The sequence below is a fragment of the Gadus morhua genome, chromosome 12 (genome assembly GCF_902167405.1).
Source record: "Gadus morhua chromosome 12, gadMor3.0, whole genome shotgun sequence".
NCBI lineage: Eukaryota > Metazoa > Chordata > Actinopteri > Gadiformes > Gadidae > Gadus > Gadus morhua.
In genome coordinates, this window is record NC_044059.1 from 27,077,486 (window position 1) to 27,103,174 (window position 25,689).

Genomic DNA, 25,689 nt, shown 5'->3' on the forward strand with positions numbered 1-25,689 from the left:
GAGAGATATGACAGAGGTAATTCATGACCATCTGAAGTTATTTTGAGCTGTGATTTCTTCTCATTCAAGTCGCTAGGCAAAAGAAGACATGTATACCATGAATGAAGATTAATACTACTTCATGTAAAATGAAGTGGCCATGCCCTTACAGGGATTGTGTTGTCAGCGAAGTTCACACAATCTCGTTCAATCACATCCTGTTTCCACTTCACTCACTTTAATAAGTTCCAGTGAAAGTAAGGCTATAGTGGAGCAGCAGTGTCTTGCTGACACCACACTCATCACCATGGCGCTGCGCAGTACCTGGGTGGTCCTGATGCTGGTCCTTAGCCTTCGTGGTCAAGGTAAGAAGATCATTACTGTATTAGTAGTTTGATTCATTCATTGAATCCATTTACAAAGAAGGTGGATACAGCCTGATGTGTGTACATCCCCTTCATTTTGGGATCTTTTTTACTTCTCCAGTTCATACAGGGAAAATCATCGGGGGACACCCAGCTGTCCCTCATAGTAGACCCTACATGGTGCTTTTGGAAATGAGAATGTGGAATGACGAAACCAAATTTTGTGCCGGCTTCCTGATCAGCAATGAGTTTGTGGTGACAGCTGCTCACTGCCAGGCCCGGTGAGGTTCTTGACTGATCCGCAGGACAACAACACCGTGCTGATTTCAGCTATGGTTGCGTAAGAACAGCCTGTTCCACTGTAGTCAAGGAACTGTTTCTTAGCATTTGGTCTCCCTCAAAGTAATCAGCCCAATGTATAGATATGCTACTGGGACCTAGAAGGGCCTAAGCAACAGTAGGATTCACCGAAGTTAGCAGTTGTTTATTTTGACTTTTTAATTAGATTTCGTAATCAGGTTGTGGGCCTGTATTTGCATAGCCCAATGTCCAATACAATTTGTTAACAAATGAATAAATTATACCTTTGTGTCCCAGTATCACTTACGTCCACTTAGGGCTTCACAAGCTGATCCCTCCTCCAACTCGGAAGAGTATTCCAGTGAGACGATCAATTCCACATAAGGAGTTCAATAACAATACAGGATACAACGACTTGATGTTACTGCAGGTAAGCATATAGCATGTCACTTTTGTTTGGTGGATCATGAATCCACCTTTATGTTATGTATGTACATTACGGTGACAATGCATCATTGTTTTGACTCTAACAAGTCTGCCCCCCCCCCCCTCCCCCCCTTCTTCTCAAGTTAATGGAGAAGGTGAACTTCACTGAAAATGTCAGACCGATACATTTAGCAAACCGAAGTGATCACCTGCCTCAACGCTGTATAGTCTCTGGCTGGGGATTCACTGAAGAATATCAGGAATTGGCCAGCGAGCTGATGGAAGTTAATTTGACACTTGCGAAGGATACAAGCTGTCCTGAGCCCCATGCATTCTTCTCCCTTGGAGAAATAGGACCTTCACACGTGAGTGACAAAAATATTTCGCATGTTTATTTATTGATACTGGCCTACTTGTACGCAAGTCAAAATTAGATCCAAAAGCAAGCAATGAAATAAAATTATATTCAATGTGTGCTTGTTCATTTACGAAACTGTTGAAACCGTAACCTTTTTATGTGTGATTTCAGGGAGACTCGGGTGGTCCACTTGTTTGTGAAGGGGATGTGGCGTACGGTGTTGTGTCACGTGGCAATCAATCATGCCCCCCCTACAAATATAGCGTTTTTATTAAAATCCCAGACTATCTTGATTGGATTGTAAGCCACCTGACGCAAAAGTGAATCCAGAATGTCATCGTTAATATGCTCATACTATGTGAACCATGTTGATGAATAAATGGTTGTTCCACAAACCACATTCCAAATTCCACATTGAATGAGAAAATAAAAAGGATCTTAAACTTATCAGGAAAGCATACATTATTTGTTTTTTGTGCAGGTTCATTTTTGTGTCTAGGCACTTTTTCTAAGGCATCCTTACCTAGGGAAGAATGTGTCATACCTAAATAAAAACTCTGGATATTTTGACATTCTTCATCAACTGATTTGAATAAGTTGGTTATCTTTAAGAAGAAACGGCTACCTCGCGTACATGCGTTTGATGACCTTAATTTGTTTGCATGATAAAGACCAAAGAAATCAATTCATTCCCTCATGACATATTTAGCTATTTTCTGGATTTTACATAATAATCAAATAGCTGACATAGAAATCATTGAAATGATTAAATTCCTGTAGAATAGTTACGCTGCTTATGAGCCCCAACCGCAGTGTCAAGGAACGTTTGAATCTGGCTTGGTTTAATATAAAAGGCATGTTTGCATGTGCAACATCAAATGTAATAAAACGAAATTGGATTGACACTAATATACCTTAAATGTCCATAATGTTGGGTGAGGATAGTTGCCTATGAAACACGTAACCTGGAAAACAAAAAAAAGCTAAAGGATGCAACTCATGACCAAGAAACATTTGTAAGGGATTTTATTTTGGAAATGAACAAAATGTAAGCTGCACAAAAAAATTATAATTCTTGGATTTTCGAAACAAGTTCATAGAAAAACAGAACTAGCCGAAAAACACAGTAAACCAAGTAGGGCTTTGTATGAATTTACTGGACTACTAAGAAAAACGTCTTTAAAAGTGTTTTTATTTCCATATCCTCCTTGCACAGAATGTGCAAATAAGGACAGTGATGAATTCCCCTTCTATATTTCGCATGAACTATGCATGACCAACGTGTGATTGGGCACGAGCCATGGAGACCAAACACTATAAAGTGACGCATAACTCGAAACGTGTTACTTTAAAATGAATTGAGGCATAACATAAAACATGTTCTCTTAAGATCAATTATAAAAATAAGACTGCTTCATGGTACTCCTCCAGGACTGCTCTATATCTATAGAATTGGTTTAATAGTTTAGAATAATATAATAAGAAATATTGATATTAAAGAGCCCATGCCATTAAAATCACATTTTTCCTATTGTTTGTTAAATAACATAGGTCTGAATAAGTTTGTGAGCTGTGGTAAGTTTGAAATCTATGCAGTTTGTCTGCTGAATGCAATAGGCAATGAAAGGAAAAAGGCAGAAGAAATGAGCCGATCTGGATAAGGTGACACTGTGACGTAGCGTTGTCAAATTATTATTCATGGCCCTGCCCACTTGGTTGGTTCGTAACCACCCACAAGAATACTGAAGGAGTCGTGATTGAGCTAGTGCTAAATGCTAATACGTGTACGGTAGTTGCTTAGTTCGTAGTAACAGGCTAGTTACAGAATTTTGAATGCAATGGCAGAACGACATCGAACTACATGAACTGCGACATGCTGCCTGCCACCGGTTGCCGCGAGGCACCACCGCCGCGAAGCACCACCGCCCGGCAGCGGGCAGCCGGGCGGTGGTGCCTCGCGCCAGCAGCAGGCAGCAGGCAGCGCACGGTTCTGTCTACTACAGATTGATGTGGAAGTGGAAGAACCAGAGACGTCGGAGAACCCGACGAAGTCCTTTGTGATTCATTATATCGTCTGGACGTGCACACAGCTTTTGGCCGTGATAATATGTATTATTTGATATAGATATCTATGTAGTATCTGATATTATTTAGATATAAAGCTCCAGGACTGTGACGCAAGTGTTGTACACTTCCTTGTTATTTGGATAACCGTTCTGCTGTTGGTGTGATGGCGCATAACACGTCGGACTCTCGTCTATGGTATTTCTACAACTAGACCCGTAGTGGGGGTTATCTCAGCCATGGTTGAGAATGAATTGGGGGAAAGGAACTTTGGCTTTGACTCCCTGAAGTCATGAACCACGACATGGAGGAGAAAGGGATTGTTGACCGCGGTCGTCTCCCGCCGGAGACTCGCTGCCGATGGACCACCGCCTCGGCTTCAGGATGCGGTGATTAGCGCTGACCGCTGCCGAGGCGGCGGGAAGCAGGGCTCAAGCGGGATACATTCGCGGCCAACAATCCTTTTCTCCTCCATGTCGTGGTTCATGTAGCCTACTTCAGGGAGTCAAAGCCAAAGTTCCTTTCCCCCAATTCATTCTCAACCATGGCTGAGATAACCCCCACTACGAGTCTCGTTGTAGAAATACCAGAGACGAGAGTCCGACGTGTTATGCGCCATCACACCAACAGCAGAACGGTTATCCAAATAACAAGGAAGTGTACAACACTTGCGTTACAGTCCTGGAGCTCTGCTCTATATCTAAATAATATCATATAATACATAGATATCTATATCAAATAATACATATTATCACGGCCAAAAGCTGTGTGCGCGTCCAGACGATATAATGAATCACAAAGGACTTCGTCGGGTTCTCCGACGTCTCTGGTTCTTCCACTTCCACATCAATCTGAAGTAGACGCGGTCGTTTGAGATTCATAATAACCTATCGTCTGGAGGCTCACACAGCTTTTGGCCGTGATAATATATATTATATATTATATGATATAGATATCTATGTATAATATGGGTTTCTAAGAGCCATTACGATACATCCACCGTAAACAGAGCGCATGGTACCGTGGCTACAAGTTGCTCAGGGCCAGGTGATAATATATATTATATATTATATGATATAGATATCTATGGATAATATGGGTTTTTACGAGCCATTGCGATACATCCACCGTAAACAGAGCGCATGGTACTGTCAGTGGCTACAAGCTGCTCAGGGCCACACCCCCACCCCCCTCCTTGACCTGCCTTGACACGCCCACCGTATACAGAGCGCATGGTAGTGGCTACAAGCTGCTCAGGGCCACACCCCCACCCCCCTCCTTGACCTGCCTTGACACGCCCACCGAAACAGCGCGTTTGAGGGAAGCTCAATGTGCGACTGTTTCGGAGTGACTGTAACTCTGCACCACGGCTGAATTTCGGGGACGTCTTTGAATACTGTGTTTGTGGCCCACTAATACCTATATTAAAGCATTATAAAATAGAATGGCATGGGATCTTTAATGCATTTTATATTCCATTTATTTACTTTCCAATTTCTACTATTTTCCTTTATAGTCATTTGACACATGATTTGAAAGATAAACTGACTGTACTCCATCAACTGAACTAAAATTGTCTGGATAATGAACTGAAGATAAATACATACCAAAATACTTTATTCCAATTGAAGATGCCTACACCAAATACGGCATAAGTAAAGACATGATAAGCTGGAATTAAAGTCTGCCATCTATACTGAGTACTAAGAACTACTTACTGTGAGAAATTGATTTGCCTAGCGACTCTAATTCAAGTCGCTAGGCAAATGAAGACATGCATACCATGAATGAAGATTAATACTACTTCATGTAAAATGAAGTGGCCATGCCCTTACAGGGATTGTGTTGTCAGCGAAGTTCACACAATCTCGTTCAATCACATCCTGTTTCCACTTCACTCACTTTAATAAGTTCCAGTGAAAGTAAGGCTTTTGTCAGTGGAGCAGCAGAACTCTTGCTGACACCACACTCATCACCATGGCGCTGCACAATACCTGGGTGGTCCTGATGCTGGTCCTTAGCCTTCGGGGTCAAGGTAAGAAGATCATTACTGTATTAGTAGTTTGATTCATTCATTGAATCCATTTACAAAGATGGTGGATACAGCCTGATGTGTGTACATCCCCTTCATTTTGGGATCTTTTTTACTTCTCCAGTTCAAACAGGGAAAATCATCGGGGGACGCAAAGCTGTCCCTCATAGTAGACCCTACCTGGTGCTTTTGGAAATTAAAACTTGGCAGGGAACCACCAGATATTGTGACGGCTTCCTGATCAGCGATCAGTTTGTGGTTACAGCTGCTCACTGCCAGGCTCGGTGAGGTTCTTGACTGATCCGCAGGACAACAACACCGTGCTGATTTCAGCTATGGTTCCACAAGTACAACAGGAACTTACAATCCAGGAGATAACTTGCATTATTCATTACTCAAAAGCTGTATACATTCAATAACATGTGTCATTGGCCTTTATCTGCACTATACGTTCAACTACAGGTTTTATAGAGCTTTTAGTTACGATCGCCATGTCTAATACAATTTGTTAACAATTGTATGAATTAAACCTTTGTTTCCCAGTATCTATAACGTCTATGTAGGTCTTCATGAGTTCAAGAATGATCAAACTCCGAAGGCCATTCAAGTGTGTCAAGCAATTCCACATGAGGACTACAATGAAAAACCAATGTTGAACGACTTAATGCTACTGCAGGTAAGCATATTGCATGTCCCCTATGTTAGGTTGGTCATGAATCCACCTTCATGTTAAAGAAATTATACATTATAGTGCCAATGCATTCTTGTTTTCACACTAACAAGTACACCCCCCCCCCCCCCCCCCCTTTCTTCTGAAGTTAAGTGAGAAGGTAAACATCACAGAGCATGTCAGACCGATTAATTTAGCAAGCCGAGTTGATCATCTGCCTCAACGCTGTATGGTCTCGGGCTGGGGATATAGCGAAGAGAATCCGAACGACATGGCCAGCGAGCTGAGGGAAGTTAATGTTACCCTTGTGAAACATACACTCCCGGCTGATCGCCATGTTTACTCCACCCTTGGAGAAAGCGGACCTTCCAATGTAAGTGACAATATAATTATTCACATAATTTGTATTCATATCTGGCTACTGTTACACGAGTCAAAAGTAGACCCAAAAGCAAATAGCTATGTACAATTATATTTTAGTGTTTCTTCAGAATCTGTTGGAGCAGTATGCAGTAACCTCTTTATGTGTGATTACAGGGAGACTCTGGCGGTCCACTTGTTTGTGAAGGTGAAGTGGCGTACGGTGTTGTGTCAGGCGGCACACAGAAATTCAAACTGTACACTAAAATCCCAGACTATCTTGGTTGGATTTTAGGCCACATGATGAAAAAGTGACACAAGAATGTCATCGTTAATTTGTCGTGCTTTGTGAACCATGTTGATGAATAAATCGCTGTTCCACACACCTGTCCTGATTCTCTCACCTCATGGAATGGGACACGTTGTGGGAGAAAATTAAAAGGAACTAAAACGTAGCAGAATAGCATACATTCTTTGTTTTTGTGTGTGTGTGACGTTTAAATGTTTGTGTACTTTTTCTAATGCATCTAAACCTGGTTGAAACGAAGTCATCCCTGTTTAAAACTTGAATAACTTTACATTCTTGATCCACTGAATGATAAATTGTTTAATTCATATTCAGTAATACACAGGATCAGATGTTATAATCCCTTGTGCCAAAATCCAAGGAAAACACATATTCAGAAGCCCCTGTCCAAACCAACCTTGTAAGCACGCTGGCTACTGAGCTACCAACCAAAAAAAAAAAAGACGAGACAACTAGCCCAACTAACAGCAGTAAATACAGCAGTAAGCAGTAAGCAGAATATCATTGGGGTTATCAAGTGGGCACCCTCTTTCACAGATGTTTCGTTTAAGTTAGGCCCACGACACCTCTTGAAGGCTTAACAATGAAACCAGCGTCCTGGATTCACCCCCCTCAATGCTGCCACCACATTGCCACATTTAATGCATCTAAACATTCTTTCCTGCATCGTACCCCTAGCCCTACCCCTAACCCTGACCACTCAAACACGTTGGCATATGAGCTCACGTTAGCACAGCTGGCTTACCTCAGCTTGCACCCCAGGAAGTATGTTTTCTCCTTACCCACAGCCATTCACTTGCTCGTTCTGCTGCCACGGACATGTTACTAACCGCCTGCCTCAGACTTCGTCCACAAATACCCAGTTCAGTCAGCAAGCTAATAGCAGATCTAGCCACAAACCCCCGTGCACCGATTTCAATAGGCCTTAGTCGCGAACTCCAGCCTCTCTGTGCTGCCTCTTCAGCCATCTCAGCATACTTCGCTTTCTTAAGCTCATTAGCTACTTCAACTCTGTCTTCCCAAGGAACTGTAAGTTCAATAAAATAAACAATCTTCTCTAAGTCTGACCACAATAGCATATCTGGTCTTAGCCGAGTGCTAACAATGTGTGGAGGCACAACAACCTGCTGAATAAGATCCGCCTTCAATTCCCAGGCTCCTCCATTACTTAGCTGCCCGACTCTGTGCCTGCCTCTAAATGGTCTAGCCTTTTCCCCCTGATGCACAAAGTTAATTTGCCTACCCTCTTTACTAGCGGCTGATGAAAAAAAAAAAAAAATTAGACTGCCACCTTGTGTACATGCATTTGATGAACTTACTTATTTAGATTAACAACGACCAAATATATAAATTCTTTCCAGCATGAGATATTTTGGTAATTTATAGATTTTATATTATAATCCAATAACTGACAGAGATGACTGATCATGCCAGAATGATTTCACCTCAGAATCCCATGGACAGACTTAGAGGCTCCTGAATATAGAAATATATCATGTTATGAAGAATTGCAAAAGCCAGTTGTTACTGGAGAGATATGACAGAGGTAAATCATGAGTGACGTGTGTGGCTGTGTGTGTGTGTGTGTGTGTGTGTGTGTGTGTGTGTGTGTGTGTGTGTGTGTGTGTGTGTGTGTGTGTGTGTGTGTGTGTGTGTGTGTGTGTGTGTGTGTGTGTGTGTGTTTGTGTATAGCAGACCACTATACAGGTTTTTCTTAAACTGAAGTTAGTTTGAGCTGAGATTAAAGGACTAAGATTTGATGTGGCTTCTTGTCTAATACAGAAAGAAAAAGGAGCCATGTACTCACATGGATTGTGTTTTTAGTGTTGTTCAAACAATCACATTCGACCACATCCTGTTTCCTCTTCTCTGACTTTAATAAGTTCCAGTGAAAGTAAGGCTATTGTCAGTGGAGCAGCAGAACTCTTGCTGACACCACACTCATCACCATGGCGCTGCACAATACCTGGGTGGTCCTGATGCTGGTCCTTAGCCTTCGTGGTCAAGGTAAGATGATCATTACTGTATTAGTAGTTTGATTCATTCATTGAATCCATTTACAAAGAAGGTGGATACAGCCTGATGCGTGTACATCCCCTTAATCTTGGGATGTTTCTTACTTCTCCAGTTCAAACAGGGAAAATCTTTGGGGGACGCAAAGCTGTCCCTCATAGCAGACCCTACATGGTGCTTTTGGAATTGAAAACTTTCCAGGGAACCACCATATATTGTGACGGCTTCCTGATCAGCAATCAGTTTGTGGTGACAGCTGCTCACTGCCAGGCCCGGTGAGGTTCTTGACTGATCCGCAGGACAACAACACCGTGCTGATTTCAGCTATGGTTCCACAAGTAAAACAGGAACTTACAATCCAGGAGATAACTTGCATTATTCATTACTCAAAAGCTTTATTCATTCAATAATATGTGTTAATGGCCTATATCTGCACTATACGTTCAACTACAGGTTTTATAGAGCTTTTAGTTACAAGCACCATGTCCAATAAACAATTTTAACAATTGCATCAATTATAACTTTTTGTCCCAGTACCTATGACGTCTTTGTAGGTCTTCATAAGTCCGACAATTATCCACCTCCGAAGGCCATTCAAGTGAGTCGAGCAATTCCGCATGAGGACTACAATAATAAAACAAAAATTAACGACTTGATGTTGCTGCAGGTAAGCATGAATCCACCTTTATGTTATGTATGTACATTATAGTGCGAATGCATTCTTGTTTTGACGCTAACCAGTACAACCCCCCCCCCCCCTTTCTTCTCAAGTTATGTGAGAAGGTAAACTTCACAGAGCATGTCAGACCGATTAATTTAGCACACCGAGGTGATCATCTGCCTCAACGCTGTATAGTCTCGGGCTGGGGATCTACTAGTGAAGAGAATCAGGAAATAGCCAGCGAGCTGAGGGAAGTTAATGTTACCCTTGTGAATAGTACACTCTCTGCTGAGCGCCATGCGTACTTCTCCCGTGGAGAAATCGGACCTTCACGAGTAAGTGACAATATAATTATTCCCATGTTTTTTTATTCATATCTGGCTAATCTGTTGAAAGTGTAACCTCTTCATGTGTGATTACAGGGAGACTCTGGCGGTCCACTTGTTTGTGAATGTGAAGTGGCATACGGTGTTGTGTCATGCGGAACACAGGACTTAAAAGTGTACACCAAAATCCCAGACTATCTTGATTGGATTGAACGCCACATAAGGAAAAAGTGACTCCAGAATGTCATCGTTAATTTGCTCGTGCTTTGTGAACTATGTTGATGAATAAATCGCTGTTCCACACACCTGTCCTGTCTTCTCACCACATGGAATGGGATACGTAACGTTGAAGGAGAAAATGAAAAGGAACTAAAACTTAGCAAAATAGCATACATTCTTTGTTTTCGTGTGTGTGTGCGTGTAAATCTTTGTGTGTATGTACTTTTTCTAATGCATCTAAATCTAGTTGAAACAAAGTCAACCCTGTTTAAAACTTGAATAACTTTACATTCTTGATAAACTGATCTGAACACCTGACATGGTGTGGATGCATTCGATGAAGTTACTTTTTTTGATTAAGAACGACCAAAGAAATTCTTCCCATATGAGATATTTTGGTAATTTATAGATTTTATATTATAATCCAATATCTGACAGAGATGACTGATCATGTCAGAATGATGTTACCTCAGAATCCCAAGGACAGACTTAGAGGTTCCTGAATAGAGAAATATAACTTGTAATGAAGAATTGCAAAAGCCAGTTGTTACTGGAGAGATATGCAGGTAAATCATGGGTGACGTGTGTATGTGTGTGTGTGTGTGTGTGTGTGTGTGTGTGTGTGTGTGTGTGTGTGTGTGTGTGTGTGTGTGTGTGTGTGTGTGTGTGTGTGTGTGTGTGTGTGTGTGTGTGTGTGTGTGTGTGTGTGTGTGTGTGTGTGTGTGTGTGTGTGTGTGCAGGCCCGCCGACAGGGGGGGACAAACGGGTACGTTGTCCCGGGCCCTGGACTGGCCCTGGAATGGGGGGGGGGCCCATAACTGGACCCCCATGAAGTTGGGATTAATTATTGTATGTATACTTCAAAATGTGTTGATTTAGAGAAGAAAAGTGCTTTATTTGCATTCAATTAATGACTCCTAGATTGTTTGCCTTCATTGCCCTTAAAAAAACGGCCAATAACCCCCTATCACCCCTATGCCAAAATGGTTTGGTCTTTGGAGAAGAAAAAAGACGACATCATTCCATTAGTGGTCAGTGCGCGAGTTGATTCAACATGCACAAGTCAGGAGCCCTGAAAAAAAAAGAAAGGCGAAAAAGAGAGGAAGAAGCCGAAAGTCTGAGGGGATCTCTTTAGAAATATTTATAAATATTTCAGAAAAGACTCAGGTGATGCTGCAGCCGGTACCAGTAAAGGCACAGCCAGGTAAGACACGGCCAACTTTTTCCAGCCCCGTCGTCAAGTAACACAGGCACAGACGGCGTGTCAAACATATTAGCGCAGCTCCACATGAGCAAGTCACACGGAGATCAATATCAGACAGACAGGGGGCATTGAATAATTTGATAACCACAACGGCTTTATTACACTGTGTTTCATACGCCTATATCTAATTGAATCTTAGAATATGCACATTACCCCGCAAATAGGCCCATGTCCAAATCAAATGTTTCAGGCAGGCACGCGCTGCGCACTCCAATCAGGCTGAATTGATTTGAGAATCATTCCCAGTCAGCTGAATTACAGCCAGTGTAACGCGGCTCATGGTTTAAAATAAGCCAGTGGCATGGCAACATGTGAAATTGCCATTTAGATAGAGTTGGATGTAACGAATGGGTTATAAACGTGACGTTTTGGGGTAGCCTGTAACTTAGTTTCTGATTGCCGTTAACTTGAAACTCGCCAGATGAATGGGCTCCGCCTTGTTCCCCAAACATTCTCTGGAAGTTCAGCGGACATAAACGCGGGTCTGGCGATAAATAAAAGTACCCTTGACATGATTCCCCTTGGTCAAGTGAAAAATGGTTGATGAAATGTGCAGTTAATGAGCTCTAAGTGAATACAATAGCGTGAGTTTTATTGTGGTATGATTCTGAAAGCCATAACTTCACTCAGTCCATATCCATAGCCTATTCAATTAAAGTTGTAAATAATCCTTTTGGTTTATCCGTAATAAATGGGCTTGTCATCCCGACGTCATGTGTTTGGGAGCTGCACAAGGGAATTCTGTGGTTGTGTTTCGGCGTTTGACAATTTTGGGAACAAAAAAAAACAACTTAGATTTTTAAACTTTTGTAGCATTTGGGATAGAGTTAGCCAAGTTGATCAGTCTATTCTTTTCTGTGTTAAATCGCAAATTAAGGGGTTTTCAATTTGTTCTTTTTTAAATGGTTCATTTTGACCCCTGTTAATTTAGATATAGGATATAGCCCACCTTTCAGTGTTTCCCCCAGTAAATGTCTTAGTCAAGGTGGTCAAGGAGCGGGGGGGGGGGGGGGGGGGGGGGGGGGGGGGGGGTCTCCCTGGTTAAATTCAATTAAAAAAGCTTGATGTCACGACCATTGTTGTGAACACCGATGCATTATTGATCTTTATTTTTACACCTGATGGAAGTATGTTTTATTTCCCTACGAGAGTTTTCTACTTTGTTAATGCATAATAATTAAAAAAAAAAAAAAAAAAAAAAAAAAATATTTTTTTTGATAATTTTTATTTTTATTTTATATACATTGGTAGTCAAGGCGGGGCCCTATTGTTGATAAGGCGGCCGCCTTAACAACACAGTGCTGGGGGAAACACTGCCTTTATAGGAAAGGCTAGAGAGGATGAGAGAGAAGAAGAACAGGCTACCAAACAGGATGAGAGAGAGGAAGAACAGGCTACCAAAGAGGATGAGAGAGAGGAAGAACAGGCTACCAGTGAGAGAGAAGGGGAGGAGAGTGAAGGGAGAGAGAGAGAAAGACAGTTATTCAGGAGGAGTGGATCCATCCCCCAGAGTAGAGGAAGAGTCAGAGGTTTTTTTTTGGGGGGGGGGGGCCCATTGAGAGAATTTTGTCCCGGGCCCAGCCAAACCTGTCAGCGGCCCTGTGTGTGTGTGTGTGTGTGCGTGTGCGTGCGTGCGTGCGCGCGTATAGCATACCACTATGCAGGTTTTTCTTAAACTGAAGTTAGTTTGAGCTGAGATTAAAGGTATGAGATTTGATGTGGCTTTTTGTCTTATTCAGAAAGGCAGAGTGGCCATGTACTCAGAGGGATGGTGTTTTCATTGTTGTTCAAACAATCACATTCGACCACATCCTGTTTCCTCTTCTCTGACTTTAATAAGTTCCAGTGAAAGTAAGGCTATTGTCAGTGGAGCAGCAGAACTCTTGCTGACACCACACTCATCACCATGGCGCTGCACAATACCTGGGTGGTCCTGATGCTGGTCCTTAGCCTTCGTGGTCAAGGTAAGAAGATTATTACTGTATTAGTAGTTTGATTTATTCATTGAATCCATTTACAAAGAAGGTGGATACAGCCTGATGTGTGTGCATCCCCTTCATTTTGGGATCTTTTTTACTTCTCCAGTTCAAGCAGGGAAAATCTTTGGGGGACGCAAAGCTGTCCCACATAGTAGACCCTACATGGTGCTTTTGGAAACGAGAATGTGGAATGACGAAACCAGATTTTGTCACGGCTTCCTGATCAGCAATCAGTTTGTGGTGACAGCTGCTCACTGCCAGGCCTGGTGAGGTTCTTGACTGATCCGCAGGACAAAAACACAGTGCTTATTTGAGCTATGGTTCCATAAGTACATCAGAAACGTACAATCCAAAAGATTACTTGCAATATTCATTACTCAAAAGCTGTTTCATAGAGCTTTTAGTGACGAGCACCATGTCCAATACAATTTGTTAACAATTGTATCAATTATAACTTTGTATCCCAGTATCTATAACGTCTATGTAGGTCTTGATAAGTTCAAGAATGATCAACCTCCGAAGGGCATCCAAGTGAGTCGAGCAATTCCACATGAGGACTTCAATAATGAAACAAATATCAACAACTTGATGTTACTGCAGGTAAGCATGAATCCACCTTTGTTATGTATGTAAATTATAGTGCCAATGCATTCTTGTTTTGACAGTAACTATAAATTCTCTCCCCTCCCCCCCTTTCTTCTCAAGTTAAGCGAGAAGGTAAACTTCACAGACCATGTCAGACGGATTAATTTAGCAAGCCAAGGTGATCATCTGCCTCAACGCTGTATAGTCTCTGGTTGGGAATTTAGCAGAAGAAAACAGATGGCCAGGAGGCTGAGGGAAGTTGAGGTCACACTTGTGAATCGTACACACCCTGCTGAGCTCCATGCATACTTCTCCCTTGGAAGAATTGGACCTTCAAAGGTGAGTGACCAAAAACGTATTCTCATGTTTTCTTTATTTATATAGGCCTACTTGTGAGTCAAAAGTAGACCCAAAAGCAATTAGAAGCCAAATGAACTGAAACACTGAATTCAAACTATATTTCAGTATGCAGTAATCTCTTTGTGTGATTACAGGGAGACTCTGGTGGTCCACTTGTTTGTGAAGGTGAAGTGGCGTACGGTGTTGTGTCAGTTAGCACAAAGTGCTTAAAAGTGTACACTAAAATCCCAGACTACCTTGGTTGGATTGAAGGCCACATGAGGAAAAAGTGAATCCAGATTGTCATCGTTAAGATGCTCATGCTTTGTTAACCATGTTGAATAAATCGGTTTCACTAAGCTGTTGTCTTTCATCAAATGGGACACATTTATGGAGAGAATAAAATAAAAATGAACATCTAGCTTATCAGAATAGCATACATTTGTTAATGTGCGTGTAGCTACATGTCTTGTGCGTGTACCCCGCTCCCCCAATGAGCCGGGTTCCAGGTACGAATGACACGTTAAGCGTGGGTTAAGTCGCACTCGGCATTTTTTGCATACATCTCATGTTCCTTCCAAATGTCAGTCCTCGTGCTCCATTTAAAGTGTCTTCCTGGCTATCCAGCCAGGTGTCTCCCATCTCGCTGATTGGGGTTCAACGGGTGCTCTCCGTCGCCGGCTGGTGGATGACAGTAGTATTTTCCGTCCAGGATGAAACATCGGGTCCGTCCGGACCGAGGTTTTAAAGGGCGGGACGCCACAATGTGTCTATACACCTTTTCTAAAGCACCTATAATATAACTATCATCCGACCCCAATATACAATTTGGGATATCTTGAACTAAATAAGCTGGTTAAAATTAAGAAAACACTGCCACCTGGTGTTTATAGGTTTAATGAATTTCTTTTGGAGAACGACCAACGATAGCAATTGTCCTTCATGACATTTTCTGGATTTTATTTAATAATCCCATTGACAAAATATTTGCACGATTTCATTCCTTGCACAATCTTATTTCCAGTAAAGGACCTTGCAGGCCCTAACGTTTTCATTAGGGTAGTTGTACATGAAACACAACTTGGGAAAACCAAAAAAATGCTAAAGCAAGAAACAGATGACAAAGAAACATTTATGAGGGATTTTATTTTGGAAAAATAAACAAAATGTAAGCATGCACAAAAAAATGCATTGATGAGAACATTAAAACTCGTGTATTTTCCAGACGAGTCAAGAAGTAACAGAACTAACCAAGAAGGACAGTGACCAAATTAACCAGTGCAAGAACTTACTGGACTATTAAGAAAATAAAAAAAAGTCTTTAAGAGCGTATTTATTTCCTCGTCCTCTTGTATTCCCTTGCACAGAAAGTGCAAACAAGGACAGTGATGTATTCCCCTTCTTCATTAGGGAGACCATGGGCGCTACGAAAACCACCTAACAGATGACAATTCTTCAGCCGAGATATATTCCCTCCCCACCAAGGCTCTCGTCTCTGCCTGAACCAATGTGTGACTGGGCCCGGGCCATGGGAGACCAAACGCTATAAAGTGACGCATAACTCAAAACATGTTCTTTTTAATATAAATTGAGGCATAACATAAAACGTGTTCTATTAAGATCAATTAGAAAAATGAGACTGCCTGATGGGAACAAAAAGAAGAAAAAAAAAAAAGTTATAAAAACTTGGAGAAGGACCTGTGAGGACGGCTCGACGTGGGAGCCAACCTTCCCCTGAACTCATCCAGGACTGCTCTTTATCTATGGAATTGGTTTCGTTTTTTTCTTTCGTCGATGCGCTAGAACGGAATTTCCAGCTAGGTCCGCTGTCATTCAAATGGGGGTTGCAGGCGAGAAAGGGTTGGGGGGGGGGGGGGGGGGAGAGCGGGCGGGAGGGGTCGAACATGGGTGTTGCCTAGGAGACCGACACCCACTTAGCTGAGCTACCAACCACCATCGTCACCTGGGAAGAAGTCAAAGACATGGCAGGTTAGTAGCGATCCAGGAAAGCTCTAAAAGAGGACGCACAACCGAAATGATGACTGGCTAAAGTCAAAACCAAAAATAACGTTTCTTATCGGTTGGACAGACAAGTCAACTGTTTTCATGACTGCCTTCTGATTCAAAGCATCTTAAAGAGGTTAGATATTACCACAAAGGCTTCGGGTAAAAGATTAAAAATATTCCAGCATAGTTCGAAAATTCTCTCCTGACAAAGATTTACCATGTGGCTCTCCATGTTTAACATTACCATCGTAAGGAACCCTGGGTATTGGGTAACTCAACACGGCCGGTCGCTGCAGACTGCAGACAGCCTACCTTAGCACCCACTCAGCAGTAGTGCTAAACTGGACCGTCAACATATTGTTTCTTCCAACAAATTTCAACTACAGGTGGCCTCAGTGGGCGTCAGTGACCACAGCACCGAATCCTGTTCAAAGAAAAAAAAAAGCCCTTTGATTAATGAGGTTCCAAGCCAGGGCCAGAGGAAGGAGTCCGTCCAGATAAAGCTATGCTACTTTGGGGCGATCTGATTCACAAAAAAGGTGACTGACTACATCTTCAGCAACAACACATCTAGTAGTTGACCTCTGCATTGTTCATTTACTGTGCCGCCAAGGCCAAAAAGCTAAACGTTTAAAACGTTAGACCCTCTCTTTAGTGGAAAGATAACTTAAAATATCCTGCATGCAGTCGACAGCTTACAGGGGGGGGTTTAAATCACTCCCATGTCCGATATTGGTGGCTTTCTGATACAAAGCTTCACCAGAGCTACTATTTAGTTCTCTGTACATACCTCCTGAGCGTTCACCGTATCCGCCACCTTGTGCTCTGAGAAAAGAACGAGAATTTGCCGTTGAGAATTCATCAACTTCCCTCATTTCCGACACAATGAAAACAAGATGACCTACTGCCCATTTAGAGAACTAAGCATCCTCTGAGCTGCAGGACCTAGAAGGCCACCTGTCTCTGGGGAAGTAGCCACCATCTCCACCACTGTTGACATACCTTCCACCACCTCCACCACCACTGTAGCTTCTGTCTCCACCACCACTGCCTACAATGAAATAATACAAATGTATGTGAGAATACTGGACGGGATTTGCCAAAACAACATGTAGGGTTTGGTAGATTCCACCGTGGATAATCGTCCTTACCATACGAGAATCCACGTCCACGTCCTCCTCCGCCACCACGTCCCCCCCTGTAGCCGCCGCCGTCACCGCCGCCGCCGCCGCTGTTGCCTCCCCTGTATCCGCCGGAACGACTTCCACCACCGGAGTTTCCGGCTTGATCCACGCGAATCGGCCTACCGTCCAGGGACTACGGAGTAGCAAAAAATAAATAAACAAATTGAACACAGAGCAGTGCGGTTCCGTTTCACAAATTCTATTTTAGCGGGTATATCTTCCAAACGTTTCTTGGGTCAATCGGAGGCGTCTTACCTTTCCATTCATGGCGATCATAGCATCCTTAGCATCTTCGGGATTCTCAAAGGTGATAAAGCCGAAGCCTCTGGACCTCTGCGTCTCCCTGTGCTTGATGATAACAACTGGACCAGAAGAGAGGGATCAAAGTTAAAACTCCTGTCATGATTAAAACGCACAATCAAGCGGGTTATTTATTGTTGTACGAGTCATCCATGCAGTACTTGCCTTCACTGATGGGACCATATTTGGAAAATACGTCTTCGAGTGACTGTTCAGTTGTGTCAAAACTGATACCACCGACAAATAGCTTCCCTTCGTCTGACGACATGGCGAGTTCTGCCTGCGGGGGGAGACAGAATACGAGGGGGGACCGAGTTAATGAGCAGGCGGAGATGCTTCCCCCATCCGTAAGGCCCGGATCCAGGCCCCTTTGTTCCTGCGTGTGCTGCGTCTCCAGAGGAGAACCCAGTACGCATCCACAGGCCCCACGTCAAGCATAATCCGCGGATGCCCGCTCGACCCACAAGCGATCGCAAACCCCGGCTTATTGTACATATTATTTCAGGTTGTAACGTTATACTATCTGCCTTGCGCAAGTTTTGCTGCTTCGTGAATAGGTCAAGGCTAAAAATATTTTTTTCCGATCTATATAAGGATACATGTGATCCATTGCTTAATTCAAAGTATGATGCAATTAATTACACACCCAACTCCCCGTATTCAATTTAAGTGAAATAATAGCAGAAGTCACGAGGCAGCCGCTACACATAGCACAATGATACGGATACAGGGATGCTACGCCGTATCATGGATGCTAACGATCAAGGCCTTTGATTAATTTCCTCTACGCTATAAATCCACTGCGCAAGGCCAACGCATAACGGCTGGTATACGTTAAAACAGCATCAATAGTAATTATAAAAAGAAAAGCCGCCACAATTGAGGCTGTTAAGATGCATTACCGTTAAATTCTGCGGAGATCGGTAGCGGGCAACCTGAGGCAAGAACGAGTAGACACTAAAAGGACCTGCACCGGGTGTAGCCACGCCCAGTTTTCCTCACTAAAAGGACCCGCACCGGGTGAAGCCACGCCCAGTTATCCTCTCAAACACGCAAACACCGAGGCGTTTGAATTAACGTCGGCTCATTTAAATGGACAACAGGAAGTGGTCACCCTCCATCTGAGATACCGTTACGTTGGTGTTATTATACATCAACAAGACGAATACGTTCGTCAGTAATTACGAATCGCCGTGAGTGGATATGTTACATACATTATGTCTATAAAGGTATACGATATCCGTGGTATATATAAATATAAAGATGCAAGAACAGCTTCAGAAAACGTTTTATTTTGTCAAATTAAATGAAATGACATTAAATGATCACAATAATTATTGTCAAAACAAGCGTTAACCACATACTGTGTGACAAAGTGCTAAACCTACGTTTACCCCGTCAGTTAAGTCACAGTGGTCGTTAAATAAATGACAGTTGTCCGGCTCAGTATTTTATGGTTTTGCAATTATAAAGCCAGCAAAATGCTAATAATGCATTGGTCCAGGGAGAATCACGTTCAACACATATGTATACATTCGGGCTGCATTAAAATCACAAAGTTTTGATCCTTTGCTTCGTCTAGCGTCTCTGCCTTACTATTCCCCTGGAATAGCGCAGAGATCCTCAGTTTGGGCAGGATGCAGAATGACCCGGGCCACGCATTGGGTCGACGTCATTACGTTGGCCCCGCGTCGACGATGGATGCAAATGGCAACTCTGGAAAACAGAAGAGCAGTGATTTATGTTTACACTAAACACTAAACAGTCAGAAGAAAAAACCTGATTCAAAACCCAGTGTTATTCATACAGTCATTTATGAATCTTCTTTGCATGCATTGTACCATTATCTTTTTTGAATGCCTGTAAATTTATAACTCCTGATTGTATAGATCGAAAGGATTATATCCTCAGTTTACGTTATTTATCTACTGCTCTTACAAGAAAAAAGGAAAAAAAAAAACATGATTTTCTAGAATCATGCTGGGAATAACATCGGCAAGATGACCTACTGCCCATTTAGAGAACTAGGTATCCTCAGAGCTGTGCCTCAAGAGGCACAGATTAAAACATTGTACCAACCTTTTTCTATGACCCAAATGGAGGAAAGGCAAAGCCACAGTGGCTACCCAGCAGATATGGAGACATCATCATCTTCTTCTACAAGGACATTCAACCTTAATGGATGGACAGGAAAACAAAATCAATATCAAGCCCTCCAGTAGTTTAGCGGCAGTTATGCAGTTGCGCCGACACACACACACACGCACAAACAAGTCAATTTAACAGAGCAATGGTATAGTTATAATTAACCACCCTTTAAGCCCTTTACCACAAATGAGAAATTGCAGTCTCAATGGTAGACAATGTATGCACAATGGGGGATCCGTCTATTTCCTAAGACACATTTTCTCTTAGAAATACTTCAGTAGGCTTCGGGGATTTTGGGAGAACTCGTGGGTAAACAGCCTTTGACGTCGGATTATTTAATTCCCCAAAGGTCCTTTTTTTTTTTTTTACGAGAAATACTCCGAAAGCCAGGATGTGCTACTGGATGAAATTCATCTTTTGGAAGTAGTCCAGGCCAAGCCTTAGCAACGGCTGAGAGTCCCATTGCATCGTGGTCAAAGTGGTAGACAGTCTAAGATGGGACATCAACATGATAACTGTTTGAGGGATGTGAACAGGAGAGCAAAAAATGTTACCTCACTTTACTGGCACTATCTCCAATTATGAACTAGCCAAGTGAGCAGCGTTCCACAGAGACAGGAGGACTCATGTGTCGGTAGGCCCAACACTTCATTCTCCAAGGACTTTGTTGATTTCCAAAACGATAGCGGCCAGAGATCTTGGGTGTAATGAAGCATTATGACAGAACCAGAAACAGCAGCAGCAGGAGGACAGCAGGAGTACATTTCAGTTCCTCGTCCGTCTCAGCCTAGAAGCCCACCCCTTCATATCCAGGCTGGTGTAAGCAGACGTATAATAATTTAAATTAAAAAAAAATCCAGACACGTTGTCCCTAGCAGCTACATAGAGCCCACCCCTCATGCTGAAAGCCACATGTCTGTACTAACTGTATTCAGTGAATTCTAAATCAGATTCCTAGGTTGTTTTAAACTGGCTTCTTTTCGGAGGAAATCAGGAATCAGAGAATTTTCCACGGGTAGTTTTAATAGGGCCTAATAAGGCCAGAAGAGACAATAAAAAAGTACTGATACACAAACAGAGCACATTTCTCAATGATCAGCCCAAACTGCAGCCAATTGTGACGGGATTCCTCAGGATGTCATTATATATATTGCGGCGACTTTTTTCTTTTAAATAAAAAAAAGGGGCTAGAAAGCGCAGCTGTCCTGATACATTTGCAATTTCGGGTTGTAGCATTTCCAGAGTCATCCAGAATATTTTGTATCATGTCCATCCCTACAATTTGAAACCGCCATGCCTCCTTTATTTATTTTTGCTGTCAAAAGGATGGGGTTGTGTATTTCTCATTTCACCAAGTTCATATTCTCTGTTGACACAATCGGTGCAAATTTTTTAAATAAAGTTTTTCCAAAGCCAAAAATCTGACTCATGGATAAGTACTCAAGGAAATTAAAAATAAATAACTTGTTTTGAATAGTTTATTTTCAAATCTAAAGATTTTAAATGGCAAAATCTGTTGGGCGTTTTCAAATGCTAGCCAGGCAAGCATATACACCCAGCACCGGGTAGTGTAGTATGAACATACCCAAATGAGAGCATGAGGAAATGCCAAATCATCGGTTAAGGGTTGGTTTTGAGGAAAAAAATGATGCTCCAAAAAAAATGTATTTAAAATATAAGGCCAAGTTGAGCAATAGGCCACTCCTCCACCATCTAGCCCCTTTAACAAGTTAGGTAACAGGTCATCTAAATGAGTAATAAAATAAAATCATGCAAAGAAACCAGGGCCCATATCGAATAAATGTTCTCAAAAATGGTAGGAGGGGCAGAGCTAAAGACGTTGGCAAAGACCATGACGGCATATCCACAGCATGTCAAGCTTCACAAACATGTCTTATTGTGTTTGAATAATCATTTCGATTTGAATATTTTTTGCTGTTGGCAGCAAAAGCGCTGATGACATTTTTGCACTCGAACCGAATGTTTTTGCGGCCGTCATTATTCGCAGATAGAGAATTGGATGCAGAAGCTGTCAGGTTGTGTGGAACAGCAGAGATCTCACCTAGTGATTAAGCACAGAAGCTACTCGGCAATTCTGTGGGCAACTCTAGATCCTCAGTAGGGTTACTTAAACGAGGGAGGAAGTATTAGATCATGAATGGAGCATAACTGGTGTCGCTTTAGTCTACGGCAGTCCCAGCGGAGTTGTAGAGCACACAAAAACCCCAAAAATAAACACTTAAACAAGGGATTTAAGATACAAGGCCAAGTAACCATATTTCACAAAAAGAATAACCACTGCCTCCCCCCAAAAAGCGAAAAAAAAAAAAAGGTCTTGGAAATCTTTAGAAAAAAACTGTGCAGGTTGGTGATGGTCTTGAAATCAGGAAGATTTTTTGTGTTTTTACTCGTTTGAGGCTGAGGACGAGAAGTAGGCACAAGTGTAAAGACACTCAAGCATCATTTGGACAACATCACATCACTTGGGATTTTCACATGGGAAAGGGGAGAGTAGACATGACATCAGGCAATGCTAGTCTGTAGGGGGGCTTTTTTTGCTGCAGAGAATCTGAACGCAGAAAGGTACGTGCCACTACTCAGGTTCTAAGACGGGCATGGCTGAGAAGAGCTCGTCTGTCCTCGGTTCACTTATGCAGACAGGAAGGGGCTTTCCACAGGGGTGTTACGGAGATGGGCGCTTTTCGACGTTAACGTGACTAGTTCCTAAGTTATATCAGTATGCTACTCACCATAGCTGTCATAGCCGTCCCTGTATGACCCAGAGCGCTGCTCTCCTCCATAGCTGGTCTGACTCCTGAAACATCAGAGGGACGTGTTAGAACACAGGCTCATCAGCACTTTAGTTGACGGATGTCAGATAGCCAGTAAAATTAACAAAGGGGTCTAAAACCATGATTTAAATTATTATTATTCTTTTTTTCACATTAACCTATGGTAAAGATCTCCAAGTGCAATATAACCATGGGAGGAATTATTTTGCTTATCCAAAGTTGACCCCCCCCCCCCCCCCAAAACTAGAAATAGTGATAGAGAACAGACAGACAGTCTGTGAGTTCCGTTCCTACCTGTTGTCCCGGTTGTATCCGGCATTGTATCCACCACCACCACGGCTGTGGCCGCCACTCCGGTACCCGCCGTAACTTCTCTCCTCATCGCCATAGTTTCTATTCCCGCCAAAGCCTCCTTCTCTACTGTAACTTCTATCTCCATAACTTCTATCTTGGTAGGACCTCTGCCCGTACCCTCCGAAATCCCCTGATGAAACATGAAGAAGAGAACACATGAAGGAACCCTTTGTACACACACGGAACGTCAAAGTCATTAGCACAGCTTTGAAGCGCATGCCACAAAACAAAAGCATTTACACCAAAAAAGGGCATGACTTAAAGCAAATGTGAAAGGAACCACATTGCGGTGCCAGCCCTTACCTTCCATATAATCACTCCCACCTCGTCTTCCCCCTCTGAAGAACCCCCCCCGGGGTCCGGAGCCACGGAACGAGCCTCCTGAACGACCACTAGGCTTCCCGGCCTCATCCACACGGATCTGCTTACCGTCAACAACCTGCAATGAAACATAAAAGAACAAAAAAAAAAAAGGAGAATTTGTGGGGCTTTACTCGTCAGTGGCTTCTTTCATGACAATTAATTAAATTAATGAATACAGTAATATGTATGAGCATGAACATGACACCCATATTCAGCGCGAAACGTTATGCCATAGGCTACTAGTAGGTTTCAGTTGCAAGCTGCAAATGTGGCGCATGCCTAAACATTTGTATTGAATGCACCTTTCAATGTTTTCTTTATTCACAGGAGTATTATGGACATTAATTATTTTTCGAAAAGCAATGACAGCTGAAGTTGACAAAGAGTCCTTGGAGCGAGTAGACAAAAACTATACTATAGCATATAAACTGGAGAAGAATTCGACAAAGCAATATCAGCATGCGTAAAGTTAACAAATATCCCCCCTATCAGAAGTCCCTCCCTCTCTCTTGTAACTGAAATGGATATCGTCCGCTCTGGAAGTCCAACCATCTTTCCCCACTAACACTACTACGCAACTGTTTCCGGCTGTTCAGCCTGGTGACACTGTTATATGTAAGCAGCCATTCAGCTGCCACATTCCATCCCTAAATAAAAACTTTCTACCAGAAGGACTTCACTTGTCAACTCACTTTTGTCAACAGACTTTTGTCAACTCTCAAATCTTACTTACAACACACACACACACACACACACACACACACACACACACACACACACACACACACACACACACACACACACACACACACACACACACACACACACACACACACACACACACACACACACACACACAATGATTCTTTTCCGGGAACTAGTTCTTTCAGTTCAGTTCACTATAACGATTCGTTTATTTGATTCGTTCGTTACGTCAGATTACGTCATTTGGTGTGACGTAATCCCCCGCGAGACGGCGAGACGGCCGTGAGCATAATTTAAACCACTTTTAGGCTCTAAACCCTAAAACCCTAAAAAATGTAGGGGGATATATGAGTGGCCCCACGTCGAATGGTATGACCCAAGATACGTCAGACAGAAAGCGTGCATATTCGACGGTACCGCCATGTCATTTGTTTACCCAGGTGCCATTGCAACACCATTGCTACCTCTCATTGGCTGAATCTTTGAGAACGTCGTAGACTCAATCAATATAAGTCGCGGGGAGACGAAGCTCTGTTCGTTTGTATATTTTATTTATGTGACCATATTTTTGGTTTATGTTTAAAAAAAAGAATCAAAAAACCAGTTCTTCTTGTTTTGGGGAACCAGCCTGCAACTGAATGTTATCATTTTTTATTTACCAACATGGCCGCAGGACTGTTTATATAAAGCCAACTCTCGAGTGAAAAAAGCGTGTTTACTCCTTAACCCGGATCTGTAACTGTGATGTGCCTGGATTCTTGACCTGTATTTGCCAAGACCGTGTGCGTGTGTGTGTGTGTGTGTGTGTGTGTGTGTGTGTGTGTGTGTGTGTGTGTGTGTGTGTGTGTGTGTGTGTGTGTGTACATGCTCTGACAAGTAACCGGTTTTGTCAAATACAGGTCAAGAATGCAGGTAAACCACTTAACTATAATGCTGTAACAGATTCAGGAATAAACCAAAAACACTACAGTTGGCTTTATATGGACACAAATAACCTTGTTTGTATCTGACTCGAAATATGATGAAACATTTCATGAAAGAAGAATAACCTACCTTCCCATCCATAGCAGCCATTGCGTCTTTAGCATCTGTGGGGTTTTCAAAGGTCACAAAGCCAAATCCTCTCGATTTGTTTGTCTCTCGGTCCCTCACAACGTCAGCTGTGAAGGTATGACAAGACAACATTAGTCGTCTGTCGTTTTCATGATGACCTTCATTTACAGTCGATGTCAACGTTATTGACACCTCACCCTGATGCCTCTGACAGCCACAGTTTATGAAACAAACATTTTTCAACATTAATTCGGAGGGGCAATAATGGAACAGTGACTCCAGATTCAGCATACCTTTCAAAACGTGTCCGTACTTGCAGAAGGCGTCCTTGAGGCTGGTCTCGTCCGTGTCGAAGCACAGCCCCCCAATGAACAGCTTCCCCTCGTCAGCCATGTTGAGCTGCACACACCGAAAATAAAGTTGTTTACCAGGGACAGTTCAGCCTTTAAACTGTCAGCCATGGAGCACACGTCGACAACACAGCACCTGATCCTTCAGCTCACCGGGATATTACAACACGGATGACTGACTCACAC

General features: G+C 42.6%; 4 protein-coding genes across 12 annotated transcripts in view; 2 read left to right on the forward strand and 2 right to left on the reverse strand.

The window, feature by feature from the left end:
* Positions 1-201: 201 nt before the first annotated feature.
* On the forward strand, positions 202-14,606 carry LOC115555068 (uncharacterized). The gene is made up of 10 exons (XM_030371737.1): positions 202-344; positions 466-625; positions 942-1,074; positions 1,214-1,435; positions 1,600-1,748; positions 13,199-13,308; positions 13,430-13,589; positions 13,791-13,923; positions 14,029-14,247; positions 14,403-14,606. The coding sequence occupies exons 1-10, from the start codon at positions 287-289 to the stop codon at positions 14,538-14,540; spliced, it is 1,482 nt and encodes a 493-aa protein (XP_030227597.1). The 5' UTR covers positions 202-286; the 3' UTR covers positions 14,541-14,606.
* LOC115555209 (mast cell protease 1A-like) lies at positions 5,431-10,166 on the forward strand. Of its 3 annotated transcripts, none has more exons than XM_030371909.1 (5): positions 5,431-5,527; positions 5,649-5,808; positions 6,068-6,200; positions 6,343-6,567; positions 6,732-6,939. In XM_030371909.1, exons 1-5 carry the CDS (start codon positions 5,470-5,472, stop codon positions 6,867-6,869), a joined length of 714 nt encoding a protein of 237 aa, XP_030227769.1. In that variant the 5' UTR covers positions 5,431-5,469; the 3' UTR covers positions 6,870-6,939. The 3 variants fall into 3 exon arrangements, with proteins under 3 accessions (XP_030227769.1, XP_030227771.1, XP_030227770.1); XM_030371911.1 differs by lacking the exons at positions 5,649-5,808; positions 6,068-6,200; positions 6,343-6,567; positions 6,732-6,939 and adding exons at positions 8,990-9,149; positions 9,409-9,541; positions 9,646-9,870; positions 9,958-10,166 and having other exon boundaries at positions 5,451-5,527; XM_030371910.1 differs by lacking the exons at positions 5,431-5,527; positions 5,649-5,808; positions 6,068-6,200; positions 6,343-6,567; positions 6,732-6,939 and adding exons at positions 8,527-8,868; positions 8,990-9,149; positions 9,409-9,541; positions 9,646-9,870; positions 9,958-10,166.
* A 767-nt stretch (positions 14,607-15,373) lies between the features above and the next one.
* LOC115555270 (cold-inducible RNA-binding protein) lies at positions 15,374-18,840 on the reverse strand. Of its 4 annotated transcripts, none has more exons than XR_003978859.1 (8): positions 18,641-18,840; positions 17,904-18,018; positions 17,694-17,800; positions 17,406-17,571; positions 17,257-17,305; positions 17,045-17,079; positions 16,567-16,678; positions 15,374-16,210 (listed from the first exon to the last, which is right to left on the reverse strand). XR_003978859.1 is itself a non-coding variant. In XM_030372040.1 (7 exons), the coding sequence occupies exons 2-7, from the start codon at positions 18,004-18,006 to the stop codon at positions 16,191-16,193; spliced, it is 480 nt and encodes a 159-aa protein (XP_030227900.1). In that variant the 5' UTR covers positions 18,007-18,018; positions 18,641-18,840; the 3' UTR covers positions 15,374-16,190. The 4 variants fall into 4 exon arrangements, 2 of the variants coding, with proteins under 2 accessions (XP_030227900.1, XP_030227899.1); XR_003978858.1 differs by having other exon boundaries at positions 16,499-16,678; XM_030372040.1 differs by lacking the exon at positions 16,567-16,678.
* Positions 18,841-19,010: 170 nt separating this feature from the next.
* LOC115555269 (cold-inducible RNA-binding protein B) overlaps positions 19,011-25,689 on the reverse strand; it is a 7,088-nt gene continuing 409 nt past the window's right edge. Inside the window, exons 2-8 of one of the 4 annotated variants that reach the window (XM_030372038.1) lie at positions 25,447-25,552; positions 25,154-25,260; positions 23,357-23,471; positions 22,973-23,162; positions 22,637-22,701; positions 19,818-19,912; positions 19,011-19,454 (exon numbers count right to left, since the gene is read on the reverse strand). In XM_030372038.1, the coding sequence (XP_030227898.1) occupies positions 19,908-19,912; positions 22,637-22,701; positions 22,973-23,162; positions 23,357-23,471; positions 25,154-25,260; positions 25,447-25,546 (582 nt within the window). In that variant the 5' untranslated portion in view covers positions 25,547-25,552 and the 3' untranslated portion in view covers positions 19,011-19,454; positions 19,818-19,907. Of the gene's footprint in view, positions 19,455-19,817; positions 22,305-22,636; positions 22,702-22,972; positions 23,163-23,335; positions 23,472-25,153; positions 25,261-25,446; positions 25,553-25,689 lie in introns of all 4 variants that reach the window. The other 3 variants (XM_030372036.1, XM_030372037.1, XM_030372035.1) reach the window with 3 other exon arrangements.